This window comes from Staurois parvus, unplaced genomic scaffold, assembly GCF_062004578.1.
Source record: "Staurois parvus isolate SC_StPar_1 unplaced genomic scaffold, SC_StPar_1.0 ptg002864l, whole genome shotgun sequence".
Taxonomy (NCBI): domain Eukaryota; kingdom Metazoa; phylum Chordata; class Amphibia; order Anura; family Ranidae; genus Staurois; species Staurois parvus.
In genome coordinates this window covers 1,090,271-1,109,396 of record NW_028320660.1, presented here as the reverse complement: position 1 = coordinate 1,109,396, position 19,126 = coordinate 1,090,271, and the positions used below count along the sequence as shown (strand labels likewise).

General features: G+C 40.1%; 1 protein-coding gene across 1 annotated transcript in view; it reads left to right on the top strand.

The window, feature by feature from the left end:
* The window catches only part of SCG3 (secretogranin III), a 67,868-nt gene that overhangs the window by 26,382 nt on the left and 22,360 nt on the right, over positions 1–19,126 (top strand). The window contains exons 7-8 of the mRNA XM_089666824.1: positions 4,563–4,728; positions 8,377–8,493. Of these exons, the coding sequence (XP_089522950.1) occupies positions 4,563–4,728; positions 8,377–8,493 (283 nt within the window). The remainder of the gene's footprint in view (positions 1–4,562; positions 4,729–8,376; positions 8,494–19,126) is intronic.

Below are 19,126 nucleotides of genomic sequence, written 5' to 3'. Positions count from 1 at the left end.
GAAGGTCGTCATCCCCTCATTTCGCCCCATGTATCATCACAGATCACATGATTTCATCAGGGAATCAGCCCCATCCCCTAATGAAGTCACGTGATCTGTGACAATCCGCGTGGGGCGGGATCATCATTAGGTGATGCTGAGACTAGAGGACAGAAAGTGCAGTGGGGAGCCTTAATGCAGTTTTTATATATGTGAAATGTGAGTGCAATCTTAATAAATCTACTGGTAGTGTTAAATACTTCACAATGTTGGCGTCCATGTTTCCTTTGAGCTAACCTTGCAGAGAGAGAGAGTTGCAGAGGAAGAGTTGAAGGTGTAGTGACCCTGAATATCTGAGTGGACTGGAGAGATCCCGGTCAGATCTGAGAAAGCATTTTATTATCCCTATAGTGGGGACAATGCTCTTTTGACCTATACTGGTTTATGGGTCAAAGGTCCACCTTTAATCACGGTGATGGTACACAAAGTGTGAAGAATTCCCTGTTACAGTACAGGGATTGCGGGATCAGTTCACTTATGTTGACTTTTTAGGGACACTTGAAACCCCATTTGTATATAATTGTGAAGAGGAATGTGGGTGTTTTGAAGGCATTGGGATGTAAATGGACTAATATGCATGTGCACTATACACACCGGTATATATGTTAAGTGCTTATTTAAGCGTTGTGGGAAGAAGTGTTATCACATTTTTGTAAATATTTTATTATATCTATTCATGTGACAATACTGAAGAAATGACACTGTGTACAGCTTGTATAACAGTGTAAATTTGCTGTCTCTTCAAAATAACTCAACACACAGCCATTGATGTCTAAATCACTGGCAACAAAAGTGAGTACACCCCTAAGTGAAAATGTCCAAATTGGGTCCAAAGTGTCGATATTTTCTGTGGCTACCATTATTTTCCAGCACTGTCTTAACCCCCTTGTGTATGGAGTTCACCAGAGCTTCACAGGTTGCCACTGGAGTCCTCTTCCACACCTCCATGACAACATCATGGAGCTGGTGGATGTTAGCAACCATGCACTCCTCCATTTTCCGTTTGAGGATGCCCCATAGATGCTCAATAGGGTTTAGGTCTGGAGACATGCTTGGCCTGTCCATCACCTTTACCCTCAGCTTCTTTAGCAAGGCAGTGGTCATCTTGGAGGTGTGTTTGGGGTCGCTATCATGTTGGAATACTGCCCTGCGACCCAGTCTCCGAAGGGAGGGGATCATGCTTTGCTTCAGTATGTCACAGTACATGTTGGCATTCATGGTTCCCTCATGAACTATAGCTCCCCAGTGCCAGCAGTACTCATGCAGCCCCAGACCATGACACTCCTACCACCATGCTTGACTGTAGGCAAGACACACTTGTCTTTGTACTCCTCACCTGGTTGTCACCACACACACTTGACACCATCTGAACCAAATACGTTTATCTTGGTCTCATCAGACCACAGGACATGGTTCCAGTAATCCATGTCCTTAGTCTGCTTGTCTTCAGCAAACTGTTTTCGGGCTTTTTTGTGCATCATCTTTAGAAGAGACTTCCTTCAGAGACGACAGCCATGCAGACCAATTTGATGCAGTGTGCGGCGTATGGTCTGAGCACTGACAGGCTGACATCCCACCCCTTCAACCTCTTCAGCAATGCTGGCAGCACTCATATGTCTATTTCCCAAAGACAACCTCTGGATATGATGCTGAGCACGTGCACTCAACTTCTTTGGTCGACCATGGCGAGGCCTGTTCTGAGTGGAATTTGTCCTGTTAAACCGCTGTATGGTCTTGGCCACCGTGCTGCAGCTCAGTTTCAGGGTCTTGGCAATCTTCTTATAGCTTAGGCCATCTTTATGTAGAGCAACAATTCTTTTTTCAGATCCTCACAGAGTTCTTTGCCATGAGGTGCCATGTTGAACTTCCAGTGACCAGTATGAGAAAGTAAGAGCGATAACGCCAAATTTAGCACACCTGCTCCCCATTCACACCTGAGACCTTGTAACACTAATGAGTCACATGACATAGAGGAGGGAAAATGGCTAATTGGGCCCAATTTGGACATTTTCACTTAGGGGTGTACTCACTTTTGTTGCCAGCAGTTTAGACATTAATGTCTGTGTGTTGAGTTATTTTGAAGGGACAGCAAATTTACATGTTATACAAGCTGTACACTCACTACTTTACATTGTAGCAAAGTGTCATTTCTTCAGTGTTGTCACATGAAAAGATATAATAAAATATTTACAAAAATGTGAGGGGTGTACTCTGTGAGATACTGTAGGTTTATTTTCTGGTCTACATGTGAAGCTGTGATATTACTTTGCATTTCACTTTTTGAGTTTAATTTACACCATCATCAGTGCAACACAAGGCACATTTGTGGGAAAAATCCTGAGAGGGGTTATATCCCTCTCTTACTCTATCTTTTTTTACATATATGGATCTTTACCATCAGTGTGATAGACTATTATTGCACATAACGATTTTGGTGGACACCTTTCCATGTGTTTGGACTATTTGCACCGTATTTGTGTTTTAGATTATTTGCACTGATTTTTCCATGGTTTTGCACATCATTAGCTTTATTGCACTATTGCACTTTATTGAGGGAGTCTTATTTGCCGAGGGAGTTCATTCATATTGTCATTTTTATGATTTTATAGATTTATGATATGGCTTTCTTTATTCATTTTTGCACATTTAGCTATCTACTTTCAAATAGTTTACACACTGAATTATTTAGTCATTTGACTGCATAGTTGAAAAATCTATTTTGAATGTTTGCACATTTGTTTGAACTATTGGGTTGTTTTGTTGGGTGTCATTCTTGTTTGAGGGTGACAGGGATGGGTCATAGATGGCAGGTATATTTTCCCACTATTTGGGTTGTGGTCCCTTTGAGGGGGATAGTTTGATGACAGGGTACTCAGCGGTTTTCATCCATGCTGGGTGAGGGGTTCTGGGGTAGTTCAGTTAGAGGAGAGGACTGATTTTCAGTACTCTCTGGATTGGTAAGTCCTCATTAGTAACCTGGAATTTGGAGGTTAAGCCTAGTATACACGATCAGAAAATCGGACGGAAAATTGCGCTTTTGAAGTGATTGTACAATAATCTGATCGTTAGTACACAGCTTTCGTCTGAAATTATTAGAAGGGACAAACACAAAAGTTTTTTTTTGTACAATACCAGATTGTACAATTTTCATTTAATCAGTACATAATCAGAAAGCAAGACTACACATGCTCAGAAACTAAAGTATACATTACAATACAATACAATACAACACATTACATCACTTCCGAAGTTATATTCTGTTGTATGAGAATATTTGTAACTTTAGTAACCTCTGCGTTTTCATTATGAAACTAGCATGCAAAAAAAAAATGGATGATCATTTGTCCTATATTCTCATTGTGTGTACCAGGCTTTAGATGGGAAAGAACCTCCAAATGCTAATTATGGGTACTTTTGAAGGAGTTAACCTATCTGCATCAGAGTCCAGAATAGGAAGAGTTAACAGCCAGCACCTGTCTGTATGAGTTCAGATGAGTGAGCAATGTGGGCTAGCTTGTGGCAGAGACACGGCTGCTGAACTGTGGAGGCCTCCTCTGTGGGACCCCTGAGACAGACAGGAGCTTTCAACACCCTGTAAAGGACGAGTGTAACTGGCGGAAGACCAACATCTTTTTTTGTTGTACCAACAATTGATGGACTATCGTGTTTGCTGAAGATTAGCTATTTTTCTGTTTGCCTGTTTTTTGAAAATAAAGATGACTGTTTGCTTTTACCAACGTGCTTGGCTGATGGTCTGGGGCTCCTCAAGGCTGCAGAAGGGTAGCAGAGAATTTCTTGGTTTATATATTTTTATTGTTTGTGTCTGCACATCTATTGCACCATTTCAGAAAGAAAATACTCTCCCTGAAGGATTGTTAAATTGTTTAAATCACAGAGGATGAAGAAGAAGAAATGGAAAACCCACATGAGTGCAAACATAAAGCACACTAAGAAATCCATATAAAATACATGCCAGAAGATGACTCAATACACTGCACTCCACCCTTTTTGAAAAATAACATAATATTTTTGTTGCTGGGCGATTACATAATGTGGGCCAAGCTAATATTTGGCATCCAAATTATCGGTTGTAATTGCAATGCTGAGTAATCCTGATATTTAATTAACTCTTCGGCACAGGCATATTCTTCAGAGAGACAGTATGCAGCTAATATACAACAGGAGAAACATAAAGTACATTATTATTATTATTATTACACAGCATTTATATAGCGCCAACAGTTTGCTCAGCACTGTACATTACAATGGGAGACAATACATGAGACAGTACAGTAACAATACAATAGAAGACACGAGGGGTTCGAGGGCCCTGCTCCTTGGAGCTTACAATCTAGAAGTACATGACATCCTATGAAATTAACATAGACCTCCTACATATTGTTTTCTAAATAAATTTCAGTATTTGTTACTTTAGCTTGCCTCTATAGAAAAGCCTTATCAATTCTGAAAAAAAGATGTATGTATATTTATACAATATTTTTTATTGTATATTTGTAATTAAGGAACCACAAGAGAAAGAAGTCTCAGAACAGAGCACCAGTGTAGCTGACAGTGACTGGTCCCCTGCAACTAATTTGGAAAGGAGAAATGAAATGCCAGTGGAAGAAAACTTTGAAGATTTACAATATTTCCCAAACTTCTATCAACTCATAAAGAGCCTTAATTCAGGTAAATGATGAATAATAACTATTTGGATCCTATTCCTGCACCATTGTATTAACCTTCACTGGAAAAGCATAGAAAAATATAATAAGGCAAAGGAAAACCATCCTACTGAAAAAATACTTGATTAAAATGGCATAAAACATAAGCAGCAATTGCACTCACATGTCATCCATCAGAGTAAGCATCAAAGTAAACAGCCAGACTGCAGAGAAGGAAATCCTGGAATTCGGGGTTATAGGGAATATCCAGGTGTTTGAAACTGGCCCACTCTTCCACAAGCAGATTCCTACAGGCCTTGAAGGAAGATGGCACCTGTCCACGCCTGCCAGATACCTCGACATCGCCGCTGAGCTGAGACAATGGCCAGATCTCCAGCTGTAATTTGTTCTGCCAAGGCTTGAGAAAGGGGGATCTGCCTCCAAAACACGTTGTCATGGATCATTACCGCACTGATGCTCCCTGTTTCCTGAGAGGAAATGGGCAGAACGTTTCACAGCTGCAGCTCTGAAAAAGAAGATCCCAAAACTGGGGAAAGGTAGTGCATCTCTCCTGCACAATTATAGATTTTTGTTTGTCACCAGAACAACAGTAGAGGTAAAATCTGTTAGTGGGGGCACAGGTGATGACCGGGGATCCAATCAGTTTTGAGGGATTTCCTCCCACTTCCTGTTTTGAATATGGGACAAGAAGTGAAAGGAAATCTTCCCAATGGGACACAGGTGGCAAAAGTAAAATTAAAACAGTTATATCCCTCCCTAACGTTATCCAAATTAAAAAAAAATGGCTTTAGTTCTACTTTAAGTGCATTTTAGTTAAAAATCCTACCTAGTTTTGCTACATTTGCTTTGTAAAGTTTAAGAGGGGGCCGTGGAGTAATGTTTGTCCTAATTATCGCTGTCTGTACTGTGCTGGCAGGTATCAATATCAGTTGAATTAAAGACCTTTAATCCTAACCCAAGTTTTCAGTGAACTTTAAATAGTTTGTTAGGACCAAGCTGGTCTAAATGAACTATTTTCTTCACAAATGTTTGTGCCTCCTATTAGCTACATACAGTACACAGCACTGTGTTCTGGCAGTGGGGTGGGAACTTGCCGTCTCACTCCCGGAGCAAAACTGAGTTTGGCTGAGTGCTGCTCAGCCATTCATAGAAAGCTTTATGAATTGATGCATGCTTCCTCTGATCGTGCCTACCTTTCCACCTCAGCCAATCAGAGGAAGCTTTGTATTCATTCACAATATTACAAGGCTTTGAGTAAATGGCAGAACAGCACCCAGCCTGACTCGAATGTATTCCATATGGCTGCTGGAATATAGCGCTGTATACTATACAGGCGTACCTCGGTTTACGAACGCCTTGGTTAACGTAATTCTCGGTTTACGAATGAAAATCCATTGAAAATAATGCCTCGGTTTACTATTTGTTTTCGCAATGAGAAGTTTCCCCAGGATGCATTGCATCTGGGAGGTTTATAGTGCCAGCCCCGTGCCTTTAAAGTGTAGTTTATAAAGAGTTTTGAACAGATAAGACTTTTTTTACTTTTTTCTGACCTCCGGAACGGATTAATTGGTTTTCAATACATTTATGAATTTTTTTTTTAATCATGTCCCTGTACAGTATTTATGCCTTTAAATTGCATTTTATAAAGAGTTGTGAACAGATAAAACTTTTTTTAACTTTTTTCTGATCTCTGGAACGGATTAATTGGTTTTCAATGCATTCCTATGGGAAACCGCCTTTCGGTTTACGAATTTTTCGCAATACATTCTGGAGAACGCATTAAATTTGTAAACTGAGGTACGCCTGTATATAGCTTATGCTACATACAGTTTATAAAGTACTGATGGGGCACAAGTTGTCGAGCCCTGGACCAGCAATTGCATCCTGGCACCAGGGCTCGACAAATCCCAAGCGCTATCATTAGGTCGCCATGGTGATTAGAAATTGCGTCCTGGCACCTGTCAGCCCATTCTCTGCCGTGGTTGCTGGCTACAGGGCTCTGAGAATGTCTCTCTCATGCAGCCCAGAGACAGCAGTGACAGATTCTCATATCTGCCCCTTATCTTCACATTATCCTCTATTCTAAGCACTTCTTTTTAGGCATGCTATGTAAATGGAAAAACGTAACAACATACAGTAGGGGTTCCTCAAATTTAACTGCAAAAGTGTAAATACACTTTAAAATTCTTCCCAGGCAGCATTCAACATTTTTACAATTTTCCTGGAAGTACAAGAGATTTTTTTTGGAAATATGGCATTACATTTAAAGCAAGTATGTCTTTACAAAATAAGAAGTACAATGCAAAATTGGCATTCAAGTACAACCACCATAATGTGTTATAGATAATTTTTTTATTTTTCATATCAGCCTTCTGTCTGAAATGTGGAGTATATTCTGCCTATTGGCCTATTGCCTGTTGGTATTTGTAGAAAAAAAAAAAAAAAGGTGTTTGGATTCCAAGGGCACTTTAGTCTATTTGTACTGTAACCTCATAATATAGGTACCTGTATGCCAAGGTTGCTTATCCGCTTCTTGACCAGCCGCAGTACATTTACTGTGTGCAGCTGCACTAGATTGCATACATGTATTTGATTAATCCAGCTCTTCCGGGTATAGGGCGCACACGCGCACGCCCCCTGCCCAATTTGTGCTGTGAATTGCTACAGCACAAGTTTGGCAGCAGGTACTGGTCAATGATTTATGGTCTGGACCTGCTGATCGGCTATATTGTCAGCAAAGAGCCTTGTGTTTACTAACAACACAGGGCTCTGTACACAGAGCAGTGATCTGGCTGTTTCTTCTCCCTGCAAAGCAGATCTGACATCTATTTGTAAAAGCAGCACATAGTACACATTGTTAGGTTAACCCTTTGATTGCCCCTATATGATCCCTCCCTTCACAGCCCGTGTTATTAGTACAGTGACAGTCTACAATATTAGCACTTATTACTGTATTAGTGTCACTATTGATGTGTCAGTAAGTTTGTGTCCCTCCCAGCCAGTGTCAGCTAGCGCAAGATTTCCCGCTACACTATCAGTTACATTATAAGTCACTGATCACCGCCATTAACAGTATATCTTCATATCTGCATTAATTCTTGTTTATATAACATAGTTTGCAGATGCTATAACTTTTACACAAACCAATTAATATACACTTATTGGGATTTGTTTTTACTAAAGACATAGCAGAATACATTGGGCCCTAAATTTATGAAGAAATCTGATTTTATTGGATATGTTTTATAACAGAAAGTAGAAAGTATAGGTTTTTTTCAAACATTTCAGTGTTTTTTCATTTATATAGCAAAAAATAAAAAACCCAGTGGTGATCAAATCCAAAAAAAAAGAAAGCTCTACTTGTGTGAAAAAAAAATATAAATTTGATTTACGTACAGTGTTGTATGACCACGCAATTGCCAGTTAAAGTAGCACAATGCTGAATAGCAAAAAATGCCCTGGTCATGAAGGGGGTAAAACCTTCTGGAGGTCAAGTGGTTATAATTGTATATGTTATGGCATGGAGTTATATTAACTGTAAAGTGATTGATAATATATTGATAACATTTCATATAAAATTATTTGTATGCATAATTATATTTATGTTTATAAATTGTATAGCTTTATCTAATTCCCACATTTTTATCCATAGAAAATGACGCTAAAGAAAAGGAAACATTAATAACCATAATGAAAACTCTTATTGACTTTGTGAAAATGATGGTAAAATATGGAACAATTACACCAGAAGAAGGAGTCAATTATTTGGGTAAGAACACATTTACATATACGTACAAAACAAAATGTAGCTTTTTGACTGCAACTGGAATATAAAACTTTAGAAGGATAACACAACCGTAAAATCATTTTACTTTATAAGGAAACATGTACTGAAATAAATGTTAAAGTAGATCTAAACTCAGTAATTAAAATTGCTTATATGCATTAATATGTTTATGTAATTTCAAAAGATGCATTCAGTCTTTCTTTCTTTTTTTTTTCAGCCTTCATTAACCACCTCAGTACTAGCATGTTATTCCCAGGGGCAGACTGACAACTCATGGGGCCCCCGGGACCCTGTGTCCTTGCCCACACTCAAAAAAGCCTATGAAAAAGGTACCATGGGCATCTAATGGGGCCCCCTACTGACCCCGGGCCCTCGGGCAGTGCCCGAGTTTCCAAATGGTCAGTCCGCCCCTGGTTATACCCCCTTCCTTTCCAAGCCATTTTTCAGTTTTTATTTCTATCATAGTTTGACTGACAATTACTTGACCATTCGTTAGTTACATCATTTCTTAGACAAATAGACACAAATATATCATTATTTTGGTGGTATTTATGGTATTTAATAGCTATTGGATTTTTTTTTTCGCTATATAAAGAAAGAAGTTCTAAAAGATTTTGAAAAATACTGTTCCACTTACATTCCGTTATGTCCAATAAATAGCTTTTCTTCATAAAGAAAATAATATAAATGAAAATGTATTGTATGGTAGGTGTCATACTCACACATGTAAAAGCAGGAGATGTGTATACATTTTATGGAGGGGGGGGGGTGGTGTTATACATATATAGGCAGGAGGATGTGTATATTGATTATGTTATACACATGTACAGGAACAAATGTTGTTTGTGTATACATTCTATATAACTGTGTCATACTTGCACATGTACAAGCAAGAATGTTGTGCATACATTCTATATAGGGGTGTCATACAGGAAAGAACATTGTGCATACATTTTATATAGGAGTGTCCTACAGGCAAGAATGTTGTGCATACATTCTATATAGGGGTGTCATACAGGAAAGAACATTGTGCATACATTTTATATAGGAGTGTCCTACAGGCAAGAATGTTGTGTATACATTCTATATAGGGGTGTCATACAGACAGGAATGTTGTGCATACATTCTATATAGGGGTGTCATACAGGCAAGAACCTTGTGCATACATTTTATATAGGGGTGTCTTACAGGCAAGAATGTTGTGTATACATTCTATATAGGGGTGTCCTACAGGCAAGAATTTTGTGCTTACATTCTATATAAGGGTGTCATACAGACAGGAACGTTGTGCATACCTTCTATATAGGGGTGTCATACAGGCAGGAACGTTGTGCATATATTCTATATAAGGGTGTCATACAGGCAGGAACGTTGTGCATATATTCTATATAAGGGTGTCATACAGGCAAGAATGTTGTGCATACATTCAATATAGGGGTGTCATACAGACAGGAACGTTGTGCATACATTCTATATAAGGGTGTCATGCAGGCAAGAATGTTGTGCATACATTCTATATAAGGGTGTCATGCAGGCAAGAATGTTGTGTATACATTCTATATAGGGGTGTCAAACAGGCAAGAAAGTTGTGCTTACATTCGATATAGGGGTGTCATACAGGCAGGAACATTGTGCGTACATTCTATATAGGGGTGTCATACAGGCAGCAACATTGTGCATACATTCTATATAGGGGTGTCATACAGGCAGGAACGTTGTGCATACATTCTATATAGGGTTGTCATACAGGCAGGAACATTGTGCGTACATTCTATATAGGGGTGTCATACAGGCAGGAACGTTGTGCATACATTCTATATAGGGGTGTCATACAGGCAGGAACGTTGTGCATGCATTCTATATAGGGGTGTCACACAGGCAGCAACGTTGTGCATACATTCTATATAGGGGTGTCATACAGGCAAGAATGTTGTGCATACATTCTATATAGGGGTGTCAAACCGCTAGCAACGTTGTGCGTACATTCTATATAGGGGTGTCATACAGGCAGCAACGTTGTGCATACATTCTATATAGGGGTGTCATACAGGCAGGAATGTTGTGCATACATTCTATATAGGGGTGTCAAACCGGCAGCAACGTTGTGCATACATTCTATATAGGGGTGTCATACAGGCAGCAACATTGTGCATACATTCTATATAGGGTTGTCATACAGGCAGGAACATTGTGCGTACATTCTATATAGGGGTGTCATACAGGCAGGAACGTTGTGCATACATTCTATATAGGGGTGTCATACAGGCAGGAACGTTGTGCATGCATTCTATATAGGGGTGTCACACAGGCAGCAACGTTGTGCATACATTCTATATAGGGGTGTCATACAGGCAAGAATGTTGTGCATACATTCTATATAGGGGTGTCAAACCGCTAGCAACGTTGTGCGTACATTCTATATAGGGGTGTCATACAGGCAGCAACGTTGTGCATACATTCTATATAGGGGTGTCATACAGGCAGGAATGTTGTGCATACATTCTATATAGGGGTGTCAAACCGGCAGCAACGTTGTGCATACATTCTATATAGGGGTGTCATACAGGCAGGAACGCTGTGCATACATTCTATATAGGGGTGTCATACAGGCAGGAATGTTGTGCATACATTCTATATAGGGGTGTCATACAGGCAGGAACGTTGTGCATACATTCTATATAGGGGTGTCATACAGGCAGGAACGTTGTGCATACATTCTATATAGGGGTGTCATACAGGCAGGAACGTTGTGCATACATTCTATATAGGGGTGTCATACAGGCACCATGTCACAAAGGTCAAACAATTTATTGAACATGACAATGAGTTCTCTGTACTCCAATGGCCTCCACAGTCACCAGATCTCAATCCAATAGAGCACCTTTGCGATGTGGTGAAATGGGAGATTTGCATCATGGATGTGCAGCCAACAAATCTGCAGCAACTGCGTGATGCTATCATGTGAATATGTTTCCAACACCTTGTTGAATCTGCCAGGAAGAATTAAGGCAGTTCTGAAGGCAAAAGGGGTCCAACCTGGTATTAGCAAGGTGTACCTAATAAAGTGGCCAGTGAGTAGATAATTTGGCCAGTAGTAGTAAAGTAGGGACCAGCAGATGGAATCATAGCATGTGGCAGGATGAATCAGGCACAGAGTAGTCTGGAACCTCCTCTTTTGGGGTCCTCTGCCAATGCCTTTGAATCCTCCTGTTCTCTGTATGCCACTATAGGAAATCAGTTCCTATGGTGGCACACCTGTGGGCTCGCTTCCGAGCCAGGCTGTTTGCATCCATACACACACACAGCACAGCTCATCCCTGCCCCCCACTCCCCCCTCACAGGATTTGATTGACTTCAGCAGAAGCCAATAGTTCCTACTGCTGTCTCGGAGCCAGTGAGGAGACAGAGAGAGACCAGCGCTGCTGCAGACGGGCACATCGCTGGATCGATACAGGTGAGAAGTAAAGGGGAGTTACAGCTATTAGGACGTTATTGCAGGAAATGCATTAACATGATACTAAACCCACAACAGTAAAATCAGTCTGTATATGCAGTAAAATGTGCTTGTTATACTGATTGTGGAATGTAAGGGGTTAATCCTTTGTAATGTGTAAAAAGGCTGTTACTGATGATGTCTTCTCTGATCCTCCCCTTCTTCTACTGTCTCAATCCATCTGCGATAGTATAGAGCACTAGGAGTCACTCTGCACATCCTCAGTTTAGTGTGTATTCCTTGTGAGTTTTATTTTTTCTTTGGGAGGGTGCATGTGATCAGCACAGACCCAATCAGCACTGTCCAGACAGAGGTTCAGGGGTTATTCAGCCTCATACGACAGTCAGAGCAGAATGAAAACACTTCCTACAAGCTTTGACCAGTGCTCAGCTGGACCTGGTAGAGGATCTTTCTGTTTTTCTGGGAATACTCCCATCCTACAACTTTTATTTGGAGTGGCATGCTATCCATCACTATTCCAGCCTTTACGACTTTATTATATATTTTGCATTGCACTTGCAGATTTGGACATTTAGCATTCAATGCACATTTTTGATGTTTATCACATTTGTTATTTATGAATTATCACAACACTTGTTCTGTGCCACTCTATGTGACCAGTACATTAACTCCTTCACTTCTTCCTTCCTCTGTGTACAACCTAAATATTATTGCAGCTAGTGCACCTTTACCAAGCTTTGTGTTTAACTCCCTCAATATCAGCGGGTTTCTCAATTTCCCAAAAATTGTGGCAAAAAATTAGATCACGGTCTCTACTTTCCAAGAAATGGTCACTCGGGGGGTTTTTGTACTACTGTATTTGTGCCATTTTAATTTCTACCAGAAAGTAAGGGAAACAGGTTTTCATTTTCAAAATGTTTGATCTTTTTTTCATTTTTATAGTAAAAAATTAAAATCCCACCAAAATAAAGCTCTGCCTGTTTCAAAAAATGATATGAAGGTAATTTGGGTACAGTGCTGCATGACAGAGTGATTGTCAGCCAAGCTACCATCACATTGAAAAAATGGCCTGGTAATGAAGGGGTATTACAGGCTGGTATACAATTGGTCAATCAATTGATACATGGGCTGTCTTTGGCTGGCCATACACTATACAATTTTCTGTCCAATTTCTGCTCAATTTTATTTAGATTTACCTTCAACTGTGTAGAGCCTGCCTAATTGGATACAATTGAAAGTGTTGTTTGGGTTTGACCTCATATTATATGGTTTTTGGTAAATCTAAAGCAAAATTCTCAAAAAAATTGTATAATGTATTGCCAGCCTTTGGCTCACTTGGTTTCAAATGTGTTCCATCAGCGCAGATAGCAAGTCCTAAAATTTGACTTTGCAAAGCACATGCAAAAGTCACATTTTCTTAGCTGTCACTTACCTTCATTCTACATTCTCTGCCCCTGAATATCACTTTGACTGACAGACTAGTGTGGACTATTTTAATAACCCAGCTTTTCTTTTCCTAAGGCAGCACGAACCCTGTCATTGCACCCAATTCATCCTGCAGAAAGAACATCTGCAAACTACTAGATCAAATAGCAAATGAGTCATGTATACTGCAGAGATCACGATCTATGCATATCACGTCTATTGATTTTTTTTTCAACCCAGAGAATATTAGATATATGTAATCTAATACCATGAGCATAATGGGAAATCTCCTACAAAGAGCACTGCACTTCTTGGCTGTAGTATGGATCTGAATGACATTAGAAAAAAAATCTACAACTTTCTGATCTCCCAGCAAAATTTCAATGACCCCGTAAAGCTTCAAGGTCTTTCAGATTCCACTTGTCAGGGTTTTAAAAGAAAATTGTGATGCGAACAATAACTGCCAGTTATACGAGCTGGATAACAGAGATGGGGATGCCCTTGTAAATTCTCCTAGCCTGTTTATAACCTTGGTTCCTTTTATCACCCAACAATGCATCTGCTTATAAATATTTATATGTGCTTGCTAAGCTATAGGTGTTACTGTGCGTCTGTGGACACCGTGTACTGATATCCGAAGCTCTGCTTGCTGCATAGAATAGGGCTGCTCACTGGCAGAATGGCAGATCTGAGAACCTGATATGGGAAATACAGTGTAATAAGAAGGCAAATAACAGAATTGGAACGAATAGGAATAATAATAGGAATAATAATGGGCAGCACAGTGGCTAAGTGGTTAGCACATCTGCCTGGCAGTACTAGGGTCGTTGGTTCGAATCCCAACCATGGCACCACCTGCCTGGAGTTTGCATGTTCTCCCTGTGCCTGCATGGGTTTCTTCCGGGTACTTCCAGTTTCCTCCCACACTCCAAAGACATGCTGATGGGTTAATCGGTTCCTGTCCAAATTGGCCCTAGTATGTGTATGTATGCTATGCACAGCCATACAAAGCAGCGTGCAGGAACTGACAGGGGAGAGATCTGTATTGTTTACATACAGGTCTCTCCCCTGTTGCAGATACTCGGCAATCACTGGGTGCCAGAGAGTAATCACCAGCCGGGACTCGGTGATTGACAACCAAGGCCGTGATTGGCAGCGCGGGTAGGGCGCGCACACGCCCCCTACCTGGAACTGCAAAATCACGTATATATACATGATTTTGCGCACCCCTGCCGCCCTGTAGCAGTATTTCTGCTATAGGGCGAAGAAGAAGTGGTTAAAGTGATAATAAACCCTTAGGCCCCTGTGGGGAGGTGTCACTTGGTGCGAGTGGTAAATACACAGTCCGGTTGTAGTAAAACTTGGAATTTTTATTAAACAGAATGCCAACATTACAAACACCCTGGTGGGAGAGCTCCAATTGGGAAATAACTCACAGCTCAGTGTAGTCAAATGTGGCGAAGGAGAGGTGCCAATGGCATCTGGTTCAGAGGGTGAAGTGCAGCCTGGCCGGTCGATTTTTATTAAACAGAATGCCAACATTACAAACACCCTGGTGGGAGAGCTCCAATTGGGAAATAACTCACAGCTCAGTGTAGTCAAATGTGGCGAAGGAGAGGTGCCAATGGCATCTGGTTCAGAGGGTGAAGTGCAGCCTGGCCGGTCGATTTCAGGAGCGATTTCAATTCGCAATTTGCAATCGCACCGGTGTGACCTGGCACTTAGGTAAAACCTTTATCCCAAAAGCAACAAAACTCTTGTTACTGTAACTGGTTAAAAAGTGTGAGTCCACGGTCCTCTAGTCCACGGGTGTCAAACTGGTGGCCCTCCAGTTGTTGCCAAACTACAAGTCCCATGAGGCATTGCAAGACTGACAGTTACAAGCATGAATCCCAAAGATAAAGGCATGATGGGACTTGTAGTTTCGCAACAGCTGGAGGGCCACCAGTTTGACACCCCTGTAATGATTTAAAACTACCCTCCCCCCAGATTGACACTGATGCTTTCCAAAGGTGTCTCTGTTGCTCCCTCATCCAGAGTGTAGGCACTGTAATACAGGAGGTATGTTTCTGGCCAGATCACCAGGCAAAAACAGAGGAAAAAAAACTAAAAAAAGAAAACGAATAATGGCCTGTGGGCAATAAAGTCCACCCTTTTGTTACTGCACATACAGTGTTCATCACAAAGGGGTTAAAGGCTGACTCCACCTTTTCACCATGTTACACCTTGCACCTGTAGTTAGGGCGACCATTTAACTTGGTGCAAATGGAAACCCCACCCATGAGTCATATGTTGGGCATCAGGCTTTCAGATTTAACAAGTTTTCCTGAACATTGCATTCAACTTCTATATAAACATGTAGGTCTTTGCACTGTACAGTCAATAAATCTAAAGGAGATTGTACAATAAAGTTGTAACCAGTCTGACTAGCTTCATGGGACAGGTGCTGCAACAAGGTCCTCCAGCTCCCAGGACAAGGTCCTCCAGCGCCCAGGACAAGGTCCTCCAGCGCTCAGGACAAGGTCCTCCAGTGCTCAGGACAAGGTCCTCCAGCGCCCAGGATGAGGTCCTCCAGCGCCCAGGACAAGGTTCTCCAGCTCCCAGGACAAGGTCCTCCAGCACCCAGGACAAGGTCCTCCAGCGCTCAGGACAAGGTCCTCCAGTGCTCAGGACAAGGTCCTCCAGCGCCCAGGACGAGGTCCTCCAGCGCCCAGGACAAGGTCCTCCAGCGCCCAGGACAAATATGCCAAACTGCGCCCCCCCTTTCAAGATGTGCAAGCATAGGGAATCCTATGGCCAGGAGTCACTCAATTGTCAAAATCACTACTCCTGTCAGCTATGTAACAGAAGGAAGGTGCCCCGTCCCTACAGTAAGCCACGGCACCCAAGGCAGCCGCCCCTCCTGCCCACCCTTTGTCCCGGCCCCAGGTGCAGTGTTTAGTATCACATGATATAAGGGTAGGACAACAATGGGGCAAAGCCTGTTTTTCACCCCAGATTTTGGATTAAGCCCAGGTTCACACTGATGCGGTGCGTAATTCGCGTTTTCTGTGCGAATTCCGCACTGCATCAGAATCGCACCCCGTTCATGCAAACCGCTGCAGGTGTGTATGTTAAGTTAACAACACCACGGAATCGGTCTGCAAAATGCTTTGCGACGTGCAGAATCGAGTCGCATAGGTGTGAATACTCATGTGATCTGATTCTAGTGCGGACCCAAAAAAGGGTCCTGCATCTTTTTAGTGCGGGTGCGGTGCAAATAGATACAATCGCACTGCACACAAATCGCATGTGATTTGCACAGGAATGCGGTGCGATTCCTGTGCGAATCACATGTGATGTACCACACCGCATATATGTGAACCCAGGCTGAAAGGTTTATGTCTGAGAGAGCCAGGCATATGTCTGAAGTTAGAAATAAAATCAAATACTTAATTTGTCTTTTTTTTTTTTTTTAAGTTACTGACCTCCTTTCTCCTTAGAAAGTAAATAGAGGCCGCTTATAGCCTTCACCTGCCAAGCTCAATTACTACAGAGTCTGTAGGCTGTCCCTTGTGTTCCGGAGAGCTCCAAGCAAATTATTATTTTTCACAATCTCAGATTACTCCTAGAGCCTCCTGAGCATGAATATAATAATGTAGCCAGTACTACCTTGGCTGCAAGTATTTGTTTCCTGAAAAATAAATAACATCCATAGCCATTGGGCAATAAATACATAAATTAGTAACTATCATTAGTAACTCTTCCTGAAATAATAATCATCATTTGTAGCTACACGGTCTGATTCAGATGTGATTTTAAAATGTAAAACATTTATTCTGCTACAATATATTGTCCATGTGTGGACATTTGTTCTATTTTATTTTTACAAGTTTCAATGTGAAAGAGATCTAATGAGTTTTTAAAAAATGGTGGATACCTGTCTTGGAAAAATAACCCTAAGCCTGGGTTCACATACGTGCAGCTCTGTATATCGAATGTGATTTGCACAGGAACCGCACTGCATTCCTGTGCAAATCACATGTGATTTGTGTGCAGTGTGATCGGAGCCATACATTTTGTATGGCTCTAATCGCACCGCACCCACACCAAAAAGGTGCAGGACCCTTTTTTGGGTCCGCGCTAGAATCGGATCACATGCGACTCGATTCTGCATGTCGCAAAGCATTTTGCGGACCGATTCCGGGGTGTTGTTAACTTAACATACACACCCGCTGCGGCTCGCATGAAAAGGGTGCAATTCTGGTGCGGAATTCGCAAATTCCGCACCGCCTCAGTGTGAACCAGGGCTCAAGGTGAAAGGAAATCCCAAATTTTGGGTTGTCGCCCGAACACTAATAGATGGGAAATTTTCCAGTGAAAACATTAGTTCTGGTGGTCACCTATATGGAAGAAAACTATATTTGAAATATATTTTACAAATATTCTTCCCAAATATATTGACATAAATATACATTTCAAATATACTGTATGTCTTTAAAAATACAAATCTACATTTTTGGAATGCATGTACAAATATGTGTAAAAATATATGTTAAAATGACTTTTTTATATGTTAAAAAAAATTTGAAGAATATATTAAAAATATATATATTTTAAAAAATATATATTTTTTTAAATATATCCTTCAGATTGTTTTTAACATATAAAAAAGTAATTTTAACATACTTTTACATATATATATATATATATATATATATATATATATATATATATATATATATATTCATATACATAATTTATATTATTAAAAATATATTTCTTTAAAATATATCCCTCAGATTTTTTTTAACATATAAAAAAAGTAATTTTAACATATGTTTTTACATATATAAGTAAATGAATTCCTATAATGTAGATTTGTATTTTTAAAGACATATTTTTCATATATTTTGTAATTAAAACGCATTTCAACATACAGTGTATATATATATATATATATATATATATATATATATATATATATATATTTATTGAAGTATATTTTGAAATATATTGAATACAGCCAAAATTGTAGCATTTCAAATATATGTCAATATATTTGAGAAGAATATCTTTAAAATATATTTCAAATATATTTTTCTTCCATGTTGGTTTCCCTCATTTTGTGGGGATTTCATCTCACTTCCTCTTTTGGCTATGAGACAGGAAGTGAAGGGAAATCTCCCCAATGACAGGGGTTATATCCCTCCCTTACTTTATCCAAAATTAGTTTTGCCCTTAGTTCTACTTTAAGCCTGAGAGATAATTTGCTGTCATTTCAGCCAGTGCAAATAAAACCATAAAAATGGAGATCCTGCTAGAGCTAGGCCGTATATTAAACATTGAGTATAGTATTATAAAATATCAGGTTTCATATCCATTACCAGTAAGAGTATATTTGGTAGAAGAACAAACGTTTAATCCATTACAGGAAGCGCTTTCTATAAAGTAAATATACTCCCGCACATTTTCTTTTAACTCCTCTAAGCCACGAGCGCTTTGTAATAGATAATTACCATGAACTGCACCGCAGTAAAATGGAGAACTTAATACTGTGTTTCATTGAAATGCATTAATGTAGCTTTATCTGTAATAGAAATGAGAAACTGTGCTAACTGAAGTATAATACATTCAGAATAAAATCTGAATAATAATACAGAAGACGTTTGAAGAAATAAAAGCTTATCATTAAGGCTTCATTTTTTAGGGTCGGCATCTTTGATCTTTTTTTTTGCAAGTTTCAACACACATTTT